Source organism: Symphalangus syndactylus, chromosome 11, assembly GCF_028878055.3.
Source record: "Symphalangus syndactylus isolate Jambi chromosome 11, NHGRI_mSymSyn1-v2.1_pri, whole genome shotgun sequence".
Classification (NCBI taxonomy): domain Eukaryota; kingdom Metazoa; phylum Chordata; class Mammalia; order Primates; family Hylobatidae; genus Symphalangus; species Symphalangus syndactylus.
In genome coordinates this window covers 49,888,399-49,913,713 of record NC_072433.2, presented here as the reverse complement: position 1 = coordinate 49,913,713, position 25,315 = coordinate 49,888,399, and the positions used below count along the sequence as shown (strand labels likewise).

The 25,315-nt window shown below is 43.9% G+C and overlaps 2 protein-coding genes across 3 annotated transcripts in view; both read right to left on the bottom strand.

Moving 5' to 3' along the window:
* Nucleotides 1–10,240, bottom strand: part of LOC129492801 (cyclin-Y-like protein 1B) — an 89,843-nt gene extending 79,603 nt beyond the window's left edge. Inside the window, exons 1-2 of the mRNA XM_063612765.1 lie at nt 10,181–10,240; nt 9,825–9,936 (exon numbers count right to left, since the gene is read on the bottom strand). Of these exons, the coding sequence (XP_063468835.1) occupies nt 9,825–9,896 (72 nt within the window). The 5' untranslated portion in view covers nt 9,897–9,936; nt 10,181–10,240. The remainder of the gene's footprint in view (nt 1–9,824; nt 9,937–10,180) is intronic.
* Nucleotides 10,241–19,957: 9,717 nt separating this feature from the next.
* Nucleotides 19,958–24,675, bottom strand: LOC129492806 (testis-expressed protein 264-like). Of its 2 annotated transcripts, none has more exons than XM_055298111.2 (4): nt 24,661–24,675; nt 22,193–22,263; nt 21,297–21,380; nt 19,958–20,244 (listed from the first exon to the last, which is right to left on the bottom strand). In XM_055298111.2, the coding sequence occupies exons 3-4, from the start codon at nt 21,307–21,309 to the stop codon at nt 19,985–19,987; spliced, it is 273 nt and encodes a 90-aa protein (XP_055154086.1). In that variant the 5' UTR covers nt 21,310–21,380; nt 22,193–22,263; nt 24,661–24,675; the 3' UTR covers nt 19,958–19,984. The 2 variants fall into 2 exon arrangements, with proteins under 2 accessions (XP_055154086.1, XP_055154087.1); XM_055298112.2 differs by lacking the exon at nt 24,661–24,675 and adding an exon at nt 23,245–23,251 and having other exon boundaries at nt 21,297–21,394.
* Between the last annotated feature and the right edge of the window lie 640 nt (nt 24,676–25,315).

The window sequence follows — 25,315 nt, the reverse complement described above, 5'->3', positions numbered from 1 at the left end:
AAAATTACCATGAAATTACGACTTGTCATCCTGCGAGTTACCAGTTGGAAAATTGGAGTCTAGAAAATGTTGCCACCATTTTAGCCCACCGGTTCCCCAATAGCTATATTTGGGTGATAAAGTGCTCCCGAACGCATTTGCGCAAATGCAGCTGCCATGATAGTTTTCTGAAAAGTAACATATTTAGTTGTCCAGAACACAATACTACATGTATTAATTTTATAACGTTATATACTCTATTATATATGCACTATTGAACAACTACAATGGGTCAAGCACTGCTATAAGAACTTTGTATTCATTATCTCTCATGAACTCTCTTTGAGGTAGATTTCAGTATCTTCAATTAAGAGGCTAGTTATAAACAATACATATATTTGAATAAGAAACTAAAACATGAAAGGCTTTTAAAATTACAATGTTGAATAAGGAAAGAGCATTGTAGAAGTATATACAGCATGCATCTTTACAGAAAGTTTTAAAACTTACAAAGTTAAATAATGTATTATTTAGAGACACCTACATATGTAGTATAATTAATAACAAAAGTCAAAGGAATTATACTTTCTGAAGACTGAGGATGAATGATGATTTTCTGAGGTAGAGAGGCAAAGAGTTGTATTTGGGAAAGACTGTGTAGACAATACAGACAGCTTCAGATGTAGGAATGAAGTTTTATTAAGTAATTGGTAGGTTAAGGGTGTTGAATTTATTTGTATACAATCCCCCCCCCCCCCACACACACACACGATTTGGCCCTGTATATTCATGAATACCACATCTGTGAATTCAAACCAACCTTGAATAAAATGTAGTAAAGCATACAATGTTTACTTTTTACTGAACATGTGCAGACATTATTGTCATTATTCCCTCAGCAATACGAAACTATTTAAATAGTATTTATGTTGCATTAAATATAGTAAGTAATGTAGAGATGAATCAAATAATATACAAGAGATTGTGCATAGGTTATATGAAAATAATCCTTCTCTTTATATAAGAGACTTAAGCATCTAGGATTTTGGCATCCCAAGGGGGTCCTGGAACTAATCCCCTATGGGTACATGTTTATGCATAAGGACAACCATATAAAGGACAACTGTGTGTGTTTATTTATATGTATAATTTTACACATACAATTATATACACTAGTGCTTAATATAATTTTTTATTATAAGTGCTTGATATAAACAAGCATTAAGTTTCTATGGCATACAGTACAATGTTTCACTTAGTCATTTTCCATCTGTACAACAACCCCCCATGATACAAGTTTTAACAAATCTGCACTTTTACACCTGAACTTAAAATAATAGTTTAAAAAATGTTATTTTTCAAGATCCTGTTGATGACATTAAGTGGACACTTACCGAAAATGTATTTTAGTGATGTTTAATATAAACTAGTTATGTATAGATTTATGCAGTCTCCTTTTACTTTTTTGTTGTTGTTGCTTATGCTTTTTATGTTATATCCAAGAAAGTATTGTCAAGATGAAAGTAATAATTATCTCACCTTGTAAAACATATTTGGAACATTTTATTCAAAAAATTTTATAATTATAGTTTTTACATTGAAATATTTAAGATAGTTTTATATACAGTGCAAAAAAAGGCATCCTACATTGTTATTTTTGGTTTGGTGGATAGTCAGTTTTCCAACATCATTTGTTGAAAAGACTATTCTTTCTCCATTGTGTGGTCATAGCAACCCATGTGCAGGTCATCTGATTATGTTCACAAGGGTTTATTTTGGGGTTTTCTATTCTATTTCATTACCTCTTTGTCTTTATACTAGTACCTTACTGTTTTTATTTCTGTAACTTTGTGCTATGTTTTGAAATCAGAACATATGATGCCTTTAACTTTATACTTCTTTTCTAAAGCTATGGTGGCTATTCATGGTGGCTTGAGATTTCATATACATTTTAGATTTTTTTTTATGATTCGGCAAAAACATACCATTGTAATTTTCCTAGGGATTACATTGAACTTGCATGTCATTGTGGGCAGTATTAACATTTTAACAATATGAAGCCGTCTGACTCTTGAACAAGAGTGGGTTCAAGGGTGTATTGCTTAAGTTCTGCATATTTTGGGATAGACAATTTTCCTTCTGCTTTTAGTTACTAGTTTCATTTTGTTGTGGCCAGAAAGATGTATAGTCTCAGTCTTTTTAGATTTAATAACACTTGTTTTGTGTCCTAATGTATTGTCTATCCTTAAGTGTGTGTCATGTGATTGGGAATATTGTTTATTCTTCTATGGTTGACTGTAAAGCTCTATATATGCCTATTAGGTCTAATTGGTCTTTAATGTTGTTCAAGTTTTCTTTTGTGTTGATCTTTTACCTGTTTTTTCTATTTATTATTAAGAGTGGGGTATTAAAGCCTCCTACGATTATTGTGTTGATGTATACTTCTTGCTTTGCTTCTGTCAATATTTACATATTTGGGAACCCCTATATTATGTGCCTATTTAGATTTATACATGCTGGAGATTCCTGGCAAATAGACTCTTTTATCATTACATAATATTATTCCTTGTCTCTTTTGACAGTTTTAATCTAAGGAGTATTTGGGTTAAAATAAATATGGTGACCCTGTCCTATTTTGGTACTATTCATGTGGATTATCCTTTTTCATCTTATTTGTTTCAGCCTATTTAGTTTCTTAGACCTAAAGTGAGTCTCTTAAAAACGGCATATTTTTGGATATTATTTATTGTGAATCCATTTATGCATTTTATGCCTTTTGTATAGAAAGTTTAATTGATTTATCTTTAAAGTAATTACTGAGTAAAAAGAATTTACATTTCCATTCAATTATTTTCTGTTTCTTTTAGTTACTTTTTTTCTCCTTTTCCCTCTTACTGCCTTTTTTGGTCATTGTTGATTTTGTAAGGACATAGTTTGATTTCTTTTTTATTTTCTTTTGTGCACCTTTCATAGATAATCTTTTGTGATCACCAGGAGGAATAGAGAGTATATAAAACACTTTAACATTATATCAGTATATTTTATCTCATAACAACTTAACTTTGTGTACAAAAAACACCTCTTTACATCTTTTCTTTACCTTATTATGTTAATACAATAAAATTTTATCTTATTAATTTTGCAACATAGATTTTTATATTTTGTATTAACAAACATGCAAATTTTTTAATGTTTTTCTCTTTACTATTTTATAGCAGAATTATGTGTATTTTATACACCATCATTATGATAATAGAAAATTCTCTATTTTTTTGCATATTTACCTTTATCAGAGAGTTCTATATTTTTATATGGCTTTATAATTAGCTGTCTAGCATTGTTTTATTTTTCAACATAAAAGTCTCCTTTTAGCATTTCTTGTATGGATGTTCAAGTGATGATGAACATCATGTATGTTTTTTAAATTTTAGTAACAGGTGGACTTACTATGGCTATTGTACTAGTTTTTTTTATAACACTGTTATAAAAACTATATGAATCTGAATAATTTATAAAGAAAATAATTTTAATTGACTGACACTTATACAGGCTTAATGGGAAGCATGACTAGGAGGACTTAGGAAACTTACAATTATGGCAGAAGGGAAAGGGAAAACAAGAATGTCTTCACAATGGTGGAGCAGGAGAGAGAGAGAAAGGGTAAGTGCCACACTTTTCAATCATCAGCTCTTATAAGTAGTCACTCACTATCATGAGAACAGCATGGGGAAATTAACCCCCATGATTCAATCACCTTTCATCAGGTTCCTCTCTTGACACCTGGGGATTACAACGTGACTTGAGATTTGGGTGGAAGCACAGAGCTAAACCGTATCAGTTATATTGTTACTTGTGTTTCTTATTTGTAGCTATTTTTTTCCAGTTTTCTCTCTTACTGCTTTTCTTGTGTCTCATGGATTCTGTTGTGGTAATATGCTGTGGTTCCTTTCACATTGTCTTTACTGTATCTCTACAGGTATTTTTCATTGTAATTAGGATGATTAAATAAAATATCTTGAAGTTAAAATATGTTTTCAGCTGGTAACAAATTAACTTTCATTGCATACAAAATTTTCTCTCTTTGCATCTCTCCTCAAACTTAAATTACATTTTATATTTATGTTTTTATATTTTTATATAACATATCCATTAACAAAGGTTTATGATTGTTTTTATGCTCTAGTCTTTCAGATTCTATAAAAGAAATAGAATGCTTTGTGCACCATCATTATGACGCTAGAGAATTATATATTTGTATATGTATATCTCATTCTTAGGAAGCTATATCTTTATATAATTTTTTTTGTAAAGGCAGGGTCTCACGGTCCCACACGCTGGAGTGCAGCGGTTTGACCACAGCTCACTGAAACCTAGAACTCCCAGGCTCAATTGACCCTCCCACTTTAGCCTTTTGAGTAGCTGGAACCACAGGCCTGCAACACCATGCCCAGCTAATTTTTGAAATTTTTTATACAGACGGAGTCTCAACATGTTGCCCAGGCTTGTCTTGAACTCCTGGGCTCAAGAAATTCTCCTACAGTGCTGGGATTACAAGTGTGAACCACCACACCTGGGCTGATTTTGTGTTTCTGTCTGGCATCAAGACAAACTCTAGGATGTGAACAGGGGTTGTATATTGTATCTGAGTGGAAGTATAAATGGTGAGAAGAAAAGTTAGAAGCAGGTGCCACAGGAAAATATAGAAGGGGACTGAATAGGTGGGGTAAGTTTCCCTGAAGAATGTGATATGTGTTGGGTCCTGGTAGATGGAAAGTGAGCAGGGAAGAACATTCCAGAAAGAGAGAGGAGCCCAGAGACCCAAAGCAGAGAAAAATGGGGGTGTCAGTGGCAAATTTGGTGCCTTTTTTGGTAGTAATAAGATTTCTGCACCTGTCTGGGTGCCTGGTCTTCAATTCTACTTGAAGAATCTTTGCATGTCATTTAAACTTTTTGAGCTCTGGTGTCTCATTTCAGCGTCTTCTTGTTTTGGAGGCAGATCTCAGGTCCAGGAGGCCCATCTCGATGCACTCTTGGACCAAATGAGGCATCAAAACCATGAGGAAATATTAAAGTTTCTTCTAAGAAAGGCCAAAGATTTTCTGAAGAACATGAAATCCAGGTCAGCTGATGAGACCCCAAAAGACAGAAGAGGCTGGCCTGAAATTTATAAAATGGTCACAGGCAGCCCACTCAGGAGCCTAGGAGCTTAGTCAGTAAGCTGGGGACTAACGTTTTGCCTCTAACACAAGGGAGTGTTGTGGTCATTTGCAGTTTTGCTCTGAGCCCATATAGAAGCTTCAAGAGAGAATGTTGAAAAGTTTATGGAGGAAGGTTCTAGGACAATGTACTTTAAAGTGTGACATAAATTGTGTGTTGAAAAAAGTAAAATTGATGAGTCTTTTTATACATAGAAGATAAATTGTTATTATCTTAAGCAAGACTCTTACAATTATGAGGTGTTTATGTAAGTCTGTTGGTAATTACAAGAAAAAAGTTGCAATAGATCCAAAAAAGAAAAAGGATCAAAGCGTGTAACAAGAAAAGCAAAAAAAATTTAACAAAAACACAAAGGAAGACAGGATAAAAAACAAACTACTAAATGATCAGACAGCAATTAACAAATTGGCAGTAATAAGTACTTACCTATCAATAATTTTTTAAATATAAAAGTCTAATTATCCAATAAAAACACATTGTTATGGTATAAATGTCCCCTCCAAAGTTTATGTTAAAATTTAACTCCCACTGTTACAAAATAAGGAAGATAGACATTTAAGAATTTACTGGCCGGTCGCGGTGGCTCACGCCTGTAATCCCGGCACTTTGGGAGACCGAGGTGGGTGAATCACGAGGTCAGGACATTGAGACCATCCTGGCTAACACGGTGAAACCCCGTCCCTAGTAAAAATACAAAAAATTAGCTGGGTGTGGTGGTGGGCGCCTGTAGTCCCAGCTACTCCGGAGGCTGAGGCAAGAGAATGGTGTGAACCTGGGAGGCAGAACTTGCAGTGAGCAGAGATGGGGCCACTGCACTCCAGCATGGGCGACACTGTGAGACTCCGTCTCAAAAACAAAAACAAAAGCCAGGCGCGGTGGCTCACGCCTATAATCCCCGCACTTTGGGAGGCTGAGGTGGGTGTATTACGAGGTCAGGAGATTGAGGCCAGCTTGGTCAACATGGTGAAACCCCATCTCTACTAAAAATACAAAAATGAGCCAGGCGTGGTGGTGAGCGCCTGTAATCCCAGCTACTCGGGAGGCTGAAGCAGGAGAATCGCTTGAACGTGGGAGGCAAAGGTTGCAGTGAGCCGAGATTGCGCCACTGCACTCCAGCCTAGGTGACAGAGCGAGACTCCGTCTCAAAAAAAAAAAAAAAAAAATTTACTAGGCCATGAGGGCTCTACTCTCATGAATGAATTAATGTCATTATTTCCAGAATAAATTAGTTGTCATGAGAGTGGTTCCATTATAAAAGTAAGCTCTCTGGTATACACCTTCTGTCCACCTTATGCCTTTGACCATTTTGTGACGTGGAAATATGATTCTCATCAGATGGCAATGACATGTTCTTGGACTTTCAGCATCTAAGGAAAGGAGCTAAGTAAACTTCTATTCTTTATAATTTACCCACTCTAGGATATTCTGTTATTGAAGCAGAAAATGAACTGAAACATTCACAAATGTCTAAAGAGATTAACAAATTTACCAGTATATTTTACATAAGAAATTTTTTTAGATTAAAGGGCACACATAGGTTACTGGTTAAATAATAAAAAAAGAATATACTATGCCAATACTAACTAAAAGAGTATATTAATGGCTATATCAGACAAAATAGACTTCTAGAAAAAATATGTCAGGAGATACAGAGAAGTTGACTATATAATGATAACAAGCTGATCTTTCAAAAGGCTATAACTATATATGCACCCAACATTGGAGCACATATATATGTGTATATATATAATATAGTAATATTATGTCTATATAATATTTTATATATGACTAGAAAAAAACGACCATTAATATCATAACAGAAGATGTTATTACTCTACTTAAAACAATGTTTTAAGTAGTAAGAAAACAATGTACTTACAAAGCACTGTAGAACAAGTGCACCTAACAGTGATAAACAGAGTATTCCATCCAACAGTATTTGAATACACATTCTTCTCGAGCACACATGGAATATTATCCAGGACATATCATATGTTGGGCCAACAACAACAACAACAAAATCTCTTAAAATTTAAAAAGATTAAAATTACATGAACTTTTAAAATTACAGTTTTTTAAAACCAGAGATCAATAACAGAAAAAAATTTTAAAATTCACAAATATGTGGATATTTAACATCATATTTCTGAAAAACAAATGGTTTAAAGAGGAAAAGAAAAAAGAAATCAGAAAGTATCTTGAGAAAATAGAAATAAAAACACAACATACAACAGCTTCTGGGATGCAAAGAAGCAGTTCCAAGACAAAAGTTTACAGTGATATATTTCTATAAGAAGAGGAAAGAAAGATCTCAAATAAACAAGATGACTTCGATTTGCAAAAACCTTGAAAAAAACTAATTACTCCCAATGTTAACATAACACACAAAATAATAAAAAAAAGAACAGATTCAATAAAAATTTGAAAGACAACAAAAAAGATAAAAGCAGAGAAATAATTTACATATAAAAGTTTTCTAAAATAAACAGGTTCCAAAATTTTATCCTGAACTCATAGACATTCTATTTCCAGTAGGGTTTGCATTTAGGCACCTAAGGTGTGGCCTTGGGTTTGTGAAAGAGGGTTTGTGGAGAAGAAATAAGGAGACTAAGAGAAAGTGATACAAAAAACCCATGGGTAGGGAACAGTGCACAGTTGGTGAAAGGACTGGTTAGTGCTATGGACACTGGCCTACACAGGGTAACTCTGATTTCTAAATGTGTGTATGCCAGCAGATGAGATGGACAGAGGGTCGAGAAGCCTAGGCCACTGGAGAAAATAGGTCACTGCTGCAGATGAAAGATCTGGGCATAGAAGTAAGCCATGAGTCCACTGGGCACTTACATAGCATATTATTGGAAAACTCTAGAAGCAGAGGTTCTGTCAGCACAGTTCCTGAGGGTAAAGCCTTTTCATGGGAGGGGTGTAGCTACATCGTTGCCTAGTGTGCATGTGTGTGAGTGTGCAGGAATCACTTTATAGCAGCAGGGTGGGGAGAGGTGTCTGCCCTCAGAACTCCATCCTTTTTAATCCTCAGTTCCCTCTGACACCTAGATGGGACCCGTTATCACAAGACAATTCACACTGTGACAGCATGTGTGTAAAAGAATAGAGTCTTTGTTCCCCAAGAGACCCACAGTATACCTCCAGCCGAGGCTGCTGTGATATCTTTGTTCTAACGCCAAATACATGGAGTTTGTTGAACACCAGCTAATTCATCAACACCAACTGGGAGTCTAACATCTTAATTCTGACACCACCCAGAGTCGGCATAGACCTCACGAGTTCAGGACTCAGTCCCACAACACTGTCCCCACTGCACATGCCTGTCACAAGCAACAGGAGCACATCTATGCTTCTGAGCATCTAGCTATAAATCATAAGTTCCCATAACCCTCTTCCTCGAGTTTAATAATTAATAAAACTACTCACAGTAGTTGGCAAAACATTTCACCTATGTTTGCCAGATTGTTGTAATAAATACAATTCAGAAAAAGCCAAATGGAAAAAATGGATATGGCAAAGAAAAGTAGAAAAGAAAGACAGGGTGGGTAGTGAGTCCTGGTAAAATAGTGATGTTTAAGAAAACTCTCTAATTCGTTGTGTTCTGTGAGAACAGCTTACTGCAAAGAAACACCTTTACCATTGTTACCTAGTTGCTATATCCTCTTTTAGATACCACAGATTCACAGATTCTCCACATTCCCATTTGTTTCTCATAAACAATTAAATACTTTGTCTTCAGAGTTCAGAAGAAAATACTGTTATGCACATTTTACTTGTTTCTTTTTTCCCCCAGGCCCCTGGCCTCTGCTTCACCTTCAGTCTGAGTAAACATACAACCCCTGTTTATGCCCCTCCCAAGAACAGGCTGATTTCAGGGTGAAATCTTCTCTAATCTTGAATGGATTTTGCCACCCTCCATTGTGCCCTTCCCCTCCCACCCTTCTTTCTAATATACTTTGCTCCCGCATTTCAAAGACAGCTCTTTTCTTCATAATATTTTAGATGTTTGCAGATATTATGCTTGGTGCTTCCACCACTGCAATACTTCTTTAGTTTAAAGTCTCTAAATTTATTTTATTTGAAAATATCTAGAAAGAGCCCCAGGACAATAATTACACCCTCACAGAGAACATCTCGGTCCTCCTCCCATCTCAACTCTCACTGCATCTGCCTGTGGATCTCCACAATTGAGAAGGTGACATACATTTGGGGCCAACTCACAGGCACTATGATAAATCTTATATGTGAGCCAAGCCAAAAGGAGAGATTTTGACTCTTATAGCTAGGCTTCGAGCAATGGGTAAAGTCCTTGGTCTTCTACTTGTATGAAGGTCAGAGGATTATAAAACCCATGCATGTCGAATATACCCCTTGAGTGGTACAGAGAGTGTCATAACAGGACTTGGTACATGGATGAGACATAGAGACCTGTATGGACACAACCAAAAGTAGAAATTGTCACATGCCCACATGTACATAACCTGCAACTGAGGTTCTACACCTCACACCCATGGGCAGTCGGAAGTTGGAGTTGTGACTCTCACAGGTGGATTCAGTCCACAGGTGAAAAGGTGACTCTCCCACCAAGATTCAGCACAGCATTGAGGCTGTGACTCCCTTACCAGGACGCAGCTTGCAGAAGGAATTGGGGCTCTCACGTGAGGATGCAGTCCACTGTTGAGATTGTGACTCATGTACTTGGACCCAACTCACAAGAGTTGCTGACTCTTCTACCTGGAATGGAGACGTGTGGGTTTGGGGGTCTCATTACTGGGCCTTCCCACAGGTATAATTGTGACATACATCTAGAACCTTAGTGATTTGACAGTGCTTCTGGGCTCACCACAGAGATATCTTGTGACTTATACCTGGGATAAACACCTAGGTTATGTGACTATTTTGCCTAGACACTTCCCTCAAAGGAATTGTGATATATCTCTCTACTTTGCACCTAGGTGATATAAATCTTTCCACCTACCTGGACCCTGCTCACAGGTAAGGTTATAACATATTGCTAAGCTTAGTATTTAATGATGTGACTGTCTGATCTTGTTTGTGCCCTGCCCTCAAGAAGCATTGTGACATATCACTGGGCTAAGCAACAAGGTAGTGTGTGTCTTCTGTCTGGGCTATGTGCACAGGGGGCATTGGGAAATATCTCTGGACCAATCACCTAAAAGATGTGACTCTCCTCACTTGCCTGGACTCCGCTCACAATAGAGATTTTGACACATCACTGGGTGCAGCATCTAGGTGATGTGGCTCTTCCTTCTTTCCTGGGCTCTTCATCAGAGAAGACTGTGATGTTTTCTGAGCCCAGCACTCAAGTGAGGTGACTTGTCGCCCTGGGCCCTCCCCACAGAGAGCACTGTGAAATATCTTTGCGATCATCACCTAGGTCATGTGAATCGCCTCTTCTTCATGGGCTTTGCACTCAAAAGGGCTTGTGATTTTCATGGGAAGCAGCACCCAAGTGATTTGATTCTTTTGGGTTGGAGGCTGGGATCTGCCAACAGGAATAATTTTTACATATCGCTTGGCTAAACCCCTAGTTAACAGGACTCTTCTCTCCTACCTGGGTCCTCCTTACAGTGTGTTTTGTGTCATATCTCTGGGCTGAGCATGGAGGAGTTGAGACACTCCTTCCTTGGCACTCCCCAAAGGGAATATTATTACATATCTTTGGGCAAGTCACCTAGGTGATGTGACTCTCCTGTCTTGCCTGGAACCTTTTTTTACTGTTGGGATTGTAACATATTGCTGGGCCCAGCACCAGGTGATGTTATTATTCTCCCAGGGTCCAGCCCACAGATGAAATTGTGGCATATCTCTGGGCCCATCACCTAGGTGATGTGGTTCTGCTCTTCTGCCGAAACACTTTCCACAAGAGGAATTGGGACATATTGTTGGGCCCAGCTCCCATGTGATGTAACTATCCTGCCTTGGCTTTGTGCACAGGGGACATTGTGACATATTTCTTGGCCAAGCAGCTGGGTGATACAACTCTCCTGAACAGACCCTGCTCCCAGAGAGGACTGTGACCCATCACTGGGCCAATCATGTGGGTGATGTTTCTCCTCTGTTGCCTGGACTCTGGCCAAAGTAAGAATTGTGACATATAGCTGACCCAGCACCCAGGTGATGTGACTCTTGTGTCTGGTCCCTGCTCACAGGTGAAATTGTGACATATATATATATATATATATACAGTCATAGGTTAAAGGTGAAATGATGACTCTTATACATGGGATCCAGCTAAGAGAAGAGATTTTGACCCTCACAGCTAGGGTTAGGGCAACAGTCATGATCCTGGGTCTCCTACTTTAACAAACGTCATAGTGTATTATGGCACCAAAGCACATTATATAAAGACCTCAGGTGGTACAGAGAGTGTCACAACAGGACCCAGAAAAGGTGAGGTTGTGACTCTCATACGTACATCCAGGTGACAGTTAGAATTGTTACCCTCACACATGGACAGTACTCAGTGGTGAGGTCCTAAATCTCATGTGCAAACACAATTCAGATTTGGAATTGTGACTGTCATACATAGATGGAGCCACAGTGACTCATTTTTGACCCCATCTCACAGGCACAGCAGTAAAACTTATACCTGGGCCCAGTCAACAAGAGAAATTCACAATCCTGGACATATTCCAGCTAAAGGTATTAGAGTCAACCCCTCTTGGGTTGAGTCCAAGTATGCAAGTTAGTCATAACAGTGGACTAAATCAGTACACAAGAACCCAAATCTCACCTGAAGACTGTTTTAATAGGGGAATTACAGTCCACAGGTGTTCTAAATCCTCGTCTTGGAGTTATCATCCCATCTGTGGATTGGATTGACTTATGAGGTTCACAATTCCAACTTTATGGCCTATTGGCATGTGATTCAGAATCTCAACAGTGGGCTCTGTTCATGTTGGAGGGTGACAATCCTTACATTTGGCTGTGTGTGCATACAACTGCCACAATTTCACCTGTGTGCTGAACTACATTATGACATTTTTTGTAGCACTTGATGGCTTTATAAAATGTGCACGAAGGTCAAAGCACACCATGACCACCCTAAAGTTGAAGACCCAGGACCTTCATTTTTGCCCTAAGACTAACTACAAGAGTCAAAATGTTTTCAGGTATAAGTCATCATCCCACATGTAAGCTGTGCCCATGTATATTTCACAATTCCAATTATGGGGAGAGACAAGGCACCAGAGTCACATCACCTAGATGCTGGCCACAGATATGTCACAATTGCCACTTTGGGTGGGATCTAGGCAGCAGAGGAGAGCCCCATCACCTAGGTGATTGGCCCAGTGAGAGGTCAAAATCCCCCCTGGGAGCAGGGGCAATTCAGGAGGGTCATATGACCTAGGTGCTGGAAACAGCAATGTGTCAAAATGCCCTCTGTGGGCAGGGCCAAGGCAGGACAGTTATATCACCTGGGAGCTGGGCCTGGTGATATGTCACAATGCCTCTTGGGGGCAAGTTCAGGCAGGAAGGCAGAGTTATATCACCTAGGTGATGGGCCCAGAGATATTTTACAATGCCTTCTCTAATTAGAACACAGGCAGAGAAGTTACATCACTTGCATTAAAAGCCCAGTGATATGTCACAATCTCAACTAAGGGCAGGGCCTGGGCAGGAAAGGAGAGTCACTTTACTTTGAGGATTGCCCCAGAGATATATCATAATTTCCCCTGAAGGCAGGGCTCAGGCTGAAGAGGCACATAAATAAAGTGCATGGTCCAGGTATATGTGACAATCTCAACTCTACACTGGGCCCAGGCAAGAAAGTAAAATTAACCAGGTGCTGGGAAAAGGTATATGTCACAATCACACCTGAAGAAATGTTTAGAGATAAGATTCAAAATCCCACTAAAGTCCTGGCTTCACTTACGAGAGTCAATATATCTTGTGAGGTGTGTTCAAGTACTTGAGTCACAACCTCAACAGTGGACTTGATCTGTGCCTGAGAATCTGAAATCGTCTTGCAGACAGTGTCCCAATAGGGGAGTCACAGCCTCATAGGGGTGCTGAATCTTGCTGTGAGAGTCACCATCCTACCTGTGGACTGCATCCATGTATGAGAGTCACAGTTCCAACTTTTGACTGCCTCTGAGTGTGAGTTCAGAATGTCATAAGTAGGCTGGACTTTTGTGGGAGGGTGAGAATTCTTACTGTCAGCCAGGTGTGCATATTAGAGTCACAGTCTCACCTGTTTGCTGGTCCCTGTTATGACACTGTCTGTGCCACCTGATGGTTTTACATGGCATATGTGCACAATCTGCTTTGAGACTTTTGTGCCTTCCCAGGTGTATGTTACAAAGTCAAATGTATAAATATGCTCTCTGTCCTAAGACCAGGCATGGCCATCAACGTCTCTCCTGTTTGTTGGGTCCAGGTATGAGAACCATTTATATTCCTGTGATCTGGGTACAGAAATGGGTCAACATCCCTCCTGTGGTTCAATCCACATGTCGACAGGCACAATTCCAACAGTGGACTATGTCTGTCGGTGAGGCTCAGGAACTCATTATTCTGCTCTGTCCATGTGTATGGGTGACAATTGTAACAGTCAGCTGGGTGTTCATACAATAGTCACAATCTCAGTGTTGTGCTGGGTCCTATTAAGACACTCACTGTACCATCTGAGGGCTTTACACAATACCCGTGTGTGTGGTAATCACCTGTTATTATTATTTTTTTAAAGTAGAAAACCCAGGACTTTATTTTTTGGCCTAAGCCTAGCTATGAGAGTCAACAGCTCTCTTATTGGCTGGGTGCAGTTATAAGAGTCATCACTGGGCCTGTAAGCTGGGTACAGATATGACTCACCCTCCGATCTTTGGCCAGACTCACATTTGACCGTCAATATTCTAACTGTATATTGTGTCCTCATATGAAAGTTAGGACCTTACCAGTAAGTTTTGTCAATTTGTGAGGGAAGCAGTGCTAATTGTCATCTGGGTGTGCCTGTAGAGTCACAATTTTACCCCTGTTCTAGGCCCTGATATGACATGATCTGTATCACCCAAGGACTTTATAAAATATGCATGAGTGTTGTAATGTGTGGCCTTTCTACATGTAGAAGACCAGGATCCTTACCTGTTTCCCTAAGCCTAGCTATAAGAGTCAAAATATCTTCTACTGCCTGGGTCCACATAGAAGAGAGTCTTCATCATACCTGTGGGCTGGACCTAATTATATGTGACAATCCCACCTGTGGGCAAAGACCAGGAGGGAGAGTCGCATCAACTAGGTGCTGGGCCAGAGATATGTCAATATTTTTCCTGTAGGCAGGGTCCTGGCAATAAAAATTGTATCTTCTGGGTGCTGGGCAAAGCAATATGTCACAATCCACCCTGTAAACATGTTCCAGGCAGAAGACAGTCATGTCACCTAGGTGATGGTCCCAGCAATATGTCATCATTCCTCCTGTAAACAAACTCAAGACAAAAAGAGTCACATAACATAACAATGGGCCCAGTGATATCTCACAATGACTCCTGTGGACTGGCCCAGGCAGAAAGGGAGAGTCACATTACCTAGGTGACTGGCCAAGAGATATGTCACTATTTCCCTGGATGGCAGAGTCCAGGCAGGAAAGTCACATTATCTGTGTGCTAAACCTAAGTATATTTTACAATCTGAATTGTAGCCTGGGCCTGAGCAAAGGTGTATGTCACAGTCACAGATGTGTAAAAGTCCAGAGGTAAAACTTGCAATCTTTCATATTCCCCAGCTTCAGATTCAGAGGCAACGGTTCCTGTGAGTTGCACCCAAAAGGCAGGTAACAACCTCAACAGTAGACTAAGCCCATGCATGAGAGTCCCAATCCTGCCTGCACACAGTGTCCCAGTAAAAAATAAAAACATCACAAGGGCTGAATCTTGGTCCAGAGTCGCCATCCTACCTGTGCATAGAATCCACATATGACAGAAACAATGCAAAGTTTTGACTGCCTCTAGATGTGAGATTCAGAACTTTAACAGTGGTCTGTGTTCGTGTGGAAAGTGACAATACTGTTGGCTGGGAGTGCATATAAGAGTAACAATCTCACCGGTATTTTAGGCCCTTTTATGATGCTCTCTGTACCACCTGAGGGAATTATACAATAAGCATAAGAGTCACAATACTCTCTGAAACTTGCATGCTTGGGTTTCTGTGCACGATCTTACACATTGCTTTAAGCCCAGACAGGAGAGTCAACATCTCTCTTATTGGCTGTGTCCAGGAGTGAGATTTATCAATGTGCCTGTGAGTAGGGTCCAGAAATAAATCACCATCATACCTGTGGCCATCACAATGTCAGCTGTGAACTGCATGCACAGAAGTTTTAGGACCTCAGCAGTGGGCACTGTCTGTGTGTGAGGGTGACAATATTAATTTTGACTGGATGTATATATGAAAGTAACAACCTCAACTGTGTGCTGGGCCCTGTTTCTGCATATTCTGTACCACCTGAGGGAATTATGCCATATGCTAGAATTTCATATTCCTCTGTGACCTCTGTACAGATAGGAAACTCAGGACCTTACCCTTTGCCCTATGGCTAGGTACGAGTCAATATATGTCTTATTGGCTTGGTTTAAATATGAGAATCAACACCATGCTTGTAAGCTGGATCCAGATATTAGTCATCATCCAGCCTGAGGGCAGATCCACATATGACAGTCACAATTTCAACTCTGAACTGCATCCATGTGTGAGATTTAGAATCTCACTAGTGGACTCTGTCCATGTATGAAGGTGACATTCCTAATTGTTGGCTACAAGTGTCTTTGAGAGTCACAAGCTCATCTGTTTGCTGGGCTGTGTTATGTGACTCTCTCTATACACCCCAAGGGCTTTATCAAATACATGTGAGTGTCATAATCTTCTGTGACCTTCTTACAATTAGTAGACCATGGACCTTAGTTGTTGCCCTAAGCCTAGCTGTTAGGGTCAAAATTTCTCCTTTTAGCTTGGTCCATGTAAGAAAGCCATCATCATGACGGTTGCCTGGTCCAAGGTATAGGTCACAAGCCCACCCGTGAGCAGAACCGAGAAGGAAAGTCACATCACCAGAATGCTCGGCCAGGGAAATGTCAATATCCCTCTATGGGCAGGACCCACACAGGAAAGTCACGTCACCTTTGTGCTAGGCTCAGTGATTATGTCACAATGCCCACTGTGTGCAGAATCCAGTCAAAAGAGTCACATCACCTAGATGCTGGGTGCAGCAATATGTCACAATCCCCCTCTGTTCTCAGGGCCCAATTATGAGAGGACAGTCATACCACCTAGGTAATATTCCCCTATTTCTGTTACCGGAGGCAGGGCACAGTGGGAAAGCAGAGTCTCATCATCTAGGTGAAGGGCTCAGAGATACATTACAATGCCCCCTGTGGCCAAGGCTCAGGGAAGACAGTCACATCATTTAGCTGTTTGGGTTAGGTATATGTCACAATACCAACTGCTGACAGGGCTTATGCAGGGAGGTAAACTATCAAGTTCTGAGAAAAAATTATATGTCAAAGTCACATGTGCAGGAAGGCCTTGGGATGAGATTCACAGCGCCACATATTTTCTGGCTCAAGGTATGAGACAGCACCTGTGATTTGTGTTAAGGTACACAAATTACAATATCAGTGATGGACAGAGTTCATGCATGAAAGCTCTAACTTCAACTGCAATCATTGTCTAATTAGGGTAGTTACTGCCTCACAGGGGTGCTGATGTTTGGTATAAAAGTCACCATTCTACCTGTGAACTGGTTCTATATTTCAGAGTCACAGTGTCAACTTTCAACTGATCTGGATATGATATTCAGAATTTCAACAATGGACTGTGTCTCTATGGGAAGATGACATACCTCAGTGTATGTTCTGTGTGCACAGAACAGTCACAATATCAACTGTGTGCTGGGTGTTTATAAGACACCCTCTGTGCCACTTAAGAGCTTCATATGGTCTGCATGAGAGTGAAACCTGCTCTGAGACCTTAATGATGGTATAAACCCATGATCTTACATGTTGCCCTCAGTTCAGGTATGAGAGTCATCAATGTACCTGTAATCTGGGTCCAGAAATGAGAAACAATCTCATTTGTGGATGGATCCAGACATGACACTCACAATTCCAACTGTGAATCGTTTCTGTGAGTGAGATCCAGGACCTCATGAGTGGGTTCTGTTCACGTTTAATTCTAACTGTAGGCTGTGTGCGTACAAGAGTCCCAGTAAGAATTTTGAGCTGGGCTCTGTTTTAATACTCTCTGTACCACCTTAGGACATTATACAATATGCATGAGTGTTGTAATTCTTTGAGACATCTGTAAAAGTAGAAAGCCCAGGATCTTATCTGTTGTTGTAGGCCTAGATACAAGAGTCAACATGTCTTCTATTTCCTGGGACTAGGCATGAGAGACATTGACATGCCTATGAGCTGGGTTCAGAAATGAGTCACCTTCCAACATCTGTTATATGTGCCAGATACACATATGACAGTCCCAATTCTAACTCTGGACTGTTTGCACATGTGAGATTTACAACTTCACCAGTGGGCTTTGTCCATGTGTGAGACTGACAATCCCAATTTTTGGATAGTGTGCCTATGAGAGGCAAAATTTTACTTCTGTAATGGACTCTGATAATCCCAAGTATTTTACAAAATAGTCATAAGTGTCATAATCATCTGTAATCTTTATAAAATTAGGAGAACGAGAACCTTACTGATTATTCTAACCTTAACTATGAGAGTGAAAATCTCTTCTATTGGCTGGGCTGTCATATGACAGTCATCATTATTCCTGTGAACTGAACCTAGGTATATGTTACAATCCTACCTGTGGGCAGAACCAGGCAGGAGAGTCACATCACCTGAACACTGAGCCAGATATATATTAGTGTCCCTCCTGTGAGTTGAGTGCTGGCAAAAAATTCATGTCACTATGGTGCTGGGACAAGTGATGTGTCACAATGTCTTCTGTGGGCAGAATCCAAGCTGAAGAATTACATTGTATGAGTGCTGGGCTCAGCAAAATGTTACAATCCCCTTTGGGAATGAGGCCCAGGCAGGAAAGGACCATCCATCGCATGACCTGGAAATTAGGCCAGAGGTATATCACAATGCCATCTGTGAGAAGGGACTAGGCAGGAGGGCCACATTACCAAGGTTATTGACTTAGCTCTATGTCACAGTCAAAACTGCGGGCTTTCTTCGGGCAGTATATTCAAATCAGTCAAGTTCTGGCTGGGCAAAAATATATGTCACAGTCACACCTGTGGGAAGGTCTGTGAATGGAATTTACATTCCTGCACATGTTCTGGGTCCAGGTATTAAAAATATTACACCTTAATATTAAAAAGTATGCACCTAATAAACTTTTACACACCTCATGTGTCCAAGTATGCAAGTCATAATTAATAATAATATTAGATGTGAACTGTTTGGGGTAACTTGGCTTCATTTCTGCTGTCCTTTTATTATTACCTTTGGGGCTTTAGATGTGACTAGGATTCAAATAAAGTTGGTTTGGAATCCAGCAATAGAAAATTCCCCAAAATACTGAGGGAAATAGCTACTGAATAATGCCTTTCAGTGAGATTTATACATGAAACAGAGTTCAATGAAATTCATAAAATTATTGCGAGTTTTCTAAATTTAGAAACTGACTGCAAACAACATATTAGGCACTTGTAGCTTGTCTATAGCATCTGTAGCTATGAAAGACAGCTGAGACAAACAGGAAGTCTGAATTTCAGCCTGAATACTAGGTAATCCTATGGAATTGTTAGCTTTTTCTTTTTTTAAGTGTAATCATGATATTGTGGCTAGAACATAATATTCTTAATTTTAAAGGAGGCATGTTGAAGTACTTAGAGATAAAATGACATGATGTCTTCGACTTACAAATGAAATAATAGGGAGGGAGAGAAAGAAGACGGCTTATGAAAACTAATAATCATTAAATCAAGGTGCAGGCACATGGGTGCTCATGCTGCTGTTTTTCAACTTTTCTGTATGTATGAAAATTTAAAATTTCCATAATACAAAGCTAGGAACGAGAGCATTCCAGCTCTCATGTCTCAGTGCTGGGAGGATACATGAGAACATCTTCCACTGAGGGGAGCTTGGCAAGGGTTCTTAACCCTGTTCATGGCCACACATACACCTTTAGATCTGGCAATCCCACTTTAAGGAACATATCCTAGAGATATAACCACCTCTGTGAAAAAGTGCTGCAGTGGAGGGCGGCTGGCCGCTGGGGGTCACAGAGCAGGACATGGAGGATCTCCATCGCCCCCTTCCCCCACCCCAGGGTACCTGGCATGGTCCCTCCTTTCCTTGTCCTGGGGAGGGGAGGTTCCTTCCTACTCCTGGCCTGTCTATACAGGCCAGTTTCACAAAGGTGAAACTGTCAAACATACATAGCCCAAATCCAGGTGAAACTGTCAAACATACACAGCCCAAATCCAGGTGAAACAACTCAGTCATTGGTTTTATTCTGGATCCTGGAAGCTCCAGTGATGGTCTGAAAAAGAGATACAACAGGGGTGGCGGCCCACAGGGCTGGTGCAGAAAATAGTCTTTGGCTGCTTTGGCCCTGGGAGCCTAAAGGGCAGTGAGGAGAAGGCTTCACAAGAGGCCTAGAGCAGGGGGAGTCAGGTCCCCTGGGAACCCTTCACCCCCAGGGGAAGGAGGAAGATGGCTGGAGAGTCTACTGGGTTCTGCAGCACTACCCCGCAGGAGGGGGCTGGTCATGGGTTACTCCTTGCTCTTCTCAGGGTACTGGGCTCTCAGGGCCACTTGGTAGCCTGCAAGAGCTCAGTCTCAGGGTCCAGCCGTGGTTCTTCCAAGAGCACCTCGCCCTCCAGGTCCAGCTCCTCAAAAGAGGAGCCGCTGGTGCCTGACCCGCTGTAGCTGCACTCACTGCAGGTGTCACCATCCTCCCAGCTGCAGCCGCTCTCTGCAGGTGACACGGTGGCAAATGAAGTCTCCCAGCTGCCAGGGCTCACCTCCAAGCTTCCAGAACTCGTGTCACTCATCATGTCAGCTCCTGTGGTCAGGAAAAGGGAGCCCAGGTTAGCCAGGTCCACTCCGCCTTCTCCTCCAGGAAGAGGCAGCTCCGCACACACAGCACAGTCATCAAGAATGCGGCCACCTGGTCCCAGGGCGCTCACTGCAGCTACCTTCTGCCCTGATGGGGCAATGGGAAAAAGGCAGAGGGAAGGTCAGGCACGGTGATTCATGCCTGTAATCCCAGCACTTTGGGAGGCCAAGACGGGTGGATTATTCGGGGTCAGGAGTTTGAGACCAGCCTGGCCAGCACAGTGAACCCCTGTCTCTACTAAAAATAGAAAAAAATGAGCCGAGCATGGTGGCATGCGCCTGTAATCCCAGATACTCGGGAGGCTGAGGCATGAGAATCGCTTGAACCCAGGAGGCAGAGGTTGCAGTGAGCCGAGATCGTGCACTGCACTCCATCCTTGGTGACAGAGTGACACTCTGTCTCAAAAAAAAAAAAAAGATAAAAAGACGGGGAGGGAGCAAGTGGCTGTGCACTCCTCCTCCCATGCTGAACTAGCTCAGCTCCCTGCACCTCCACAAAGCCTGCTGCTCTTCCCCCATTCCTATTAAGGGCCACTCAGCCCTGCCTTGAGTTGCTGAGGGAGAACAGAGAGACACCCCTACATTCCACCACCCCCATTTCAGGCTTGGAGAGAGCTGAGTCCAGGGCCAGCTACAGAACATCACCCACAGGGCATGAGGACTGCAGAGTGGAGCAGGAGGCCCCTCTCCACCCTCCCCACACAGAGTGCCCCTGCCCTGGCCCAAACCAAGTCCCCGCTTGAGGAGGGACTGAAGCACGAGCAGGTTGGAGAAGTCCCCAGAAACACTCAACCCGCTGCACAGAGGTGGGGGCTGGGATGAACCCAGTCAGGGCTTTCTACCCCTGTGTTTGGGTCGACCCTGAGAAACCCTTTTCCACCCCACCCCCACCGACTGGTGCTTCCTGAGCCACAAGACAGCAAAGGGGACCACTCTGCTGGTGGCTGGGGAGCCCCAAACCAGTGCTGAGCTGGGCTGATGGCCCAAACCCCTTCTAACCTGCTCCTTCCATCCGCAATGCGTCCTCCAGGCAAGCAGCTCCTTCATCTGCCTTGTCCAGGAGCAACCCCTGGGTCCATCTCCCTAGATCAGAGGCACTGAATGCAGTGGGGGTGGCAAGGGGGAACCCAGGCTCAGACACACTGTGTGCAGGAATCCAGATCGGGAGACAGTGGCTGTGCCCCCCTTCCTGTGTGAGGGGGAGAGGGGCAACTGTGGAACATTACAGAAGGTGTCTCCATAGCTGGGTGCAGTGGCTCATGCCTGTAATCCCAGCACTTTGGGAGGCCGAGGCGGGCAGATCATGAGGTCAAGAGATTGAGACCATCCTGGCTAACACAGTGAAACCCCATCTCTACTAGAAATACGAAAAATTAGCCAGGTGTGGTGGCTCTACAGGGCATGGTGGCACGCTCCAGTAGTCCCAGCTACTCAGGAGGCTGAGGCAGGAGAATCGCTTGAAACTGTGAGGCCAAGCTTGCAGTGAGTCAAGATCATGCCACTGCGCTCCAGTCTGGGCGACAGAGCGTGACTTGGTCTCAAAAAAAAAGAAAAGAAAATGTCTCCATGTCAATGGAGCCCAAGCCAGGCACACCTGGGGTCTGCCTGTCACCTGGACTCAGCCTGGGGCTCTCCTTCAGCCTCAGCTGGGGCTTAGGTTGGGGGTGGGAGAATTTGGGGGTGGGGGAATTTGGGGTCTTTCCCTACCACCTCCACACACTCAGCCTCCAGAATATGCCCTCTGGACGCTACTGGCAGAGGCAAGGTGAGTCCTGGAAGCCCAGGCTCCTGGCCCGGGGCCCTCCTCTTCCTGAGGCTCCAGGTGTGGCCCTCAGGGCAGAGGCCTGTGAGTGAGGTGGAGGGGAGCTGGGGGAGATTTGAGTTTGGGTAGTTACCTCTGCAGGGGGCAGAATCCTAGGCTCTCACTGTTCCTTAAACAATCATCAGTGCCCGGGGTGCTGCAGGCCTGAAAAGAGCAGAGGAGAGGGCTCGTTTCTCCATGGCCCTATTAAACTGGATGTTCTGTCTGCCCACCCACCCAGTGGCTCTCCTGGGACCCCGGGTACAGGAATACGCCTGCTTCCCAGCATGCCACTTCCTACCAGCCAGCTCCTAAGCTAGGAGTGTTCAGAGGAAAGAGCCTAGAGATGCCTCCTTCAGGCCAGGACTCAGCCTGATGAGATGAGGACAGCCCCTGGGGACATATGTACACTTCAAGCAAAGGAAGCATAGCCAGGCGTGGCAGCTCATGCTTGTAATCTCAGCACTCTGGGAGGCTAAGGGAGGAGGATTGCCTGAGCTAACGAGTTCCAGACCATCCTGAGCAACATGGTGAAACCCCATGTCTACAAAAAATAGAAAAGTTAGCCAAGCGTGGTGGTGCACCCCTGTAGTCCCAGCTACTCAGGAGGCTGAGGTGGGAGGATGGCTTAAGCTTGGGAGATGAAGGTTGCAGTGAGCGGAGATCTGGCCACTGCACCACTCTAGCCTGGGCAAAAGAGCCAGACCTTGCCTAAAAAGAAAAAAAAAGGGAGGGTGGGGGTGGAGTCCAAGGCAGGGAAGTGGCATCTCTATAGTCCACTAGGATCAACACAAAAATAGACAAAGTCCTGTGCCTGCGTCCCTGGGGAGAAGATACCAGGCAAGGCAGGGCCCCACCTCAATCTCTATGGCCAATGGGGCAGGGAATGAAAAGCTACCACCTTCACCCCAATCCCTCCCTCTCTCCCCCTCTGCCCACAGCCAGGGCAAGAAGAACAAATTTTCACCTCCTTTCTGGAGCTCAATCATACATTCGTGTCATAACAGGCACAAGGCAGCTAATCACCCCCTTTTACCTCCAGCCCAAGCTGGGGCCACACAGGGAGGCAGGCAGGGACAGGCCAAGCCTTGGGCAGTCAGGCACCCTCCATGCACCCACCACCACCTGCTGTGTCGGGGCATGCACCTGGTGGGCAAACACCCAGAGTCCTCCTGCAGTATCGGGACGGGCCCTGTCAGAGGTGGGCAGACTCCTTGGCACCCACATCAGAGCATGGGTGGGTGAACTGGAGGGGAGAAAAACAGGCTGAGGTGTTGGTGAGTGTGGAGCTGCGGCTGCAGCCAGCTGTGGTAGGTGCCAAGTGGTCCTTCCCTGCCCTTGGCAGGTGGTGTTTGGGACAGAAGGAAGCTGGGTGGCTGGGCCAAGGAGGGGGAGGCAGGCAGCAGAGGGAGGTCACAGGAAAGGGAAGGTGCTCGGTCTTCCTGCCCTGGAGGCTGCCTGAACCTGCTGACCTTGTGCCACGTCCTGTGCCCACTGCAGGGGCACTGAAGAGTGTCTTCTGGGCACTGCCAGGCAGATGGGAGCTGTACCCCATGGAGGTCACTAAGGGGCAGATACAGTTAACTGTGTTGGACACAGGCCCCTAGGGAGTAGAGGCTGCTCCCGGTACCCTCCTGCCCAGCCTGGCTGACACATCTCTCCCTAAGGTGACCTTGGCTGTTGAAGACTAGATGGGCAGCAACTGCTAAAGGAGGGGAGGAGGGAGAGCTCCTCTCCCCACAGCCCTGCATCATGCCTAGAAGTCACGGACTCCACCAGGTTGGCCAAGAATAAGGCTCCCTGAGACCCTCTGGGATGGAACTAGCAGACCCCCTGGTGCCTGGGACAGCCTGGGGTCACAGGGATCCTGGCAGAGAGGGGGCAGGCAAGCAGCCTTCCAGCCTGGAACTGGGGCACTGCACTGCCACCTGGAGTGAGGAGTGGCCCTGGTGGAAGGCACAGGGGATGGTCTCCTGGTTCTCCTCTGTAAGCTCCCCGGCTGTTCCCTGGCAGGAAGAAAGCAGCTGGCTCTGCGGAGGGCCCTGTATTGAGTGACAGGAGAACATTCTGCTCCCATCCTTCCCTTCCAGATCCAGTGCCAATCTGACTTCCTGCTGAGCCTCACCCAAGGGACCCCTGTCCTGAGCAGCCTCGGCCCCCTCCCATGAGCATCCATCTGTCTGTGATCTTTGTTTCCAAGAGTCCTCCTGCTGCCTCTAAAGGGAATCCAGGCAGGGTCCTTGTAGCTGTGTTGCCAGGAGGTAATAATGTGTGTGAATCCACATCTATGCAGATCCATGTTTCTGGAAACAGGCAACTCCACAGATGGGTCCTTGGGTAGGCGGATCTCCTTCCTCCCTCTGCCAAGCATAGCCTGACACCCACAGTGCCAACTCAGAGAGGGAAGAGCCTCCTCACCCAAGCCCCCGGAGTCCAGAAGACAGGAGCTCCAGGAGGGCCCCACCCTCACACCCTGCCTTCTGTACCTGTGCCATCCACCTGGGCCTCCCTGGCCTCCACAAGCCCCCACCATGTCTGCTCTGTCTCATCCACCTCAGGTACCTGGATGTCTCCCAGCCACACCAGCGGCACATGAAATGGATCTGGTCTTGCTGGTAGATTTCCAGCAGTGGGTAGACACACAGCTTCTGCTCCTAGTCAGAGAGTTGTAGAATTTAGAATGAGCCCTCCAGGGCCCCTGACTCCCTTGTCCCCTGGATGGCCCCAGGAACTGTCCCTATTCTGTCCCAAGGGCTGGCTCTGCCTCTCAGTCTCTTCCACATTCCAAAGCCCTGCTGAGGGCGGCACCCATAGAGCACCCTAACAGCAGGGTCCCTGACTCCAGAATGCACTAGTCTGAGGACCCAGGATGACACTCTAGGGCAGGTGGGCAAAGCACCCAGGAGCCTGGCACTGCTGTCCTATGTGTAAATCTGAGAGCAAAAGGCTGTTCCAGCAGCCACTGGTCTAACTGAACCATGAAGCTTGGCACCCCTGGACCATCCCACGATAGGGAGACCATGTGCCCAAGCCAAAGTCCGCTGCCAGACTTTCCATCCCAGGACCCCCGGCCCTGACCGCCTCTCCACCCTGGACAATGCTGATTGACCCACGGGTATCAGAAAGCCAGTAGCCCCAATCCTTAAGCTGACATTGTGCTTTCATTCCTGGGGGAGGAGAGGTAGGAGGGGGGAAGCCAGAGAGGCTAAGGAGCAGG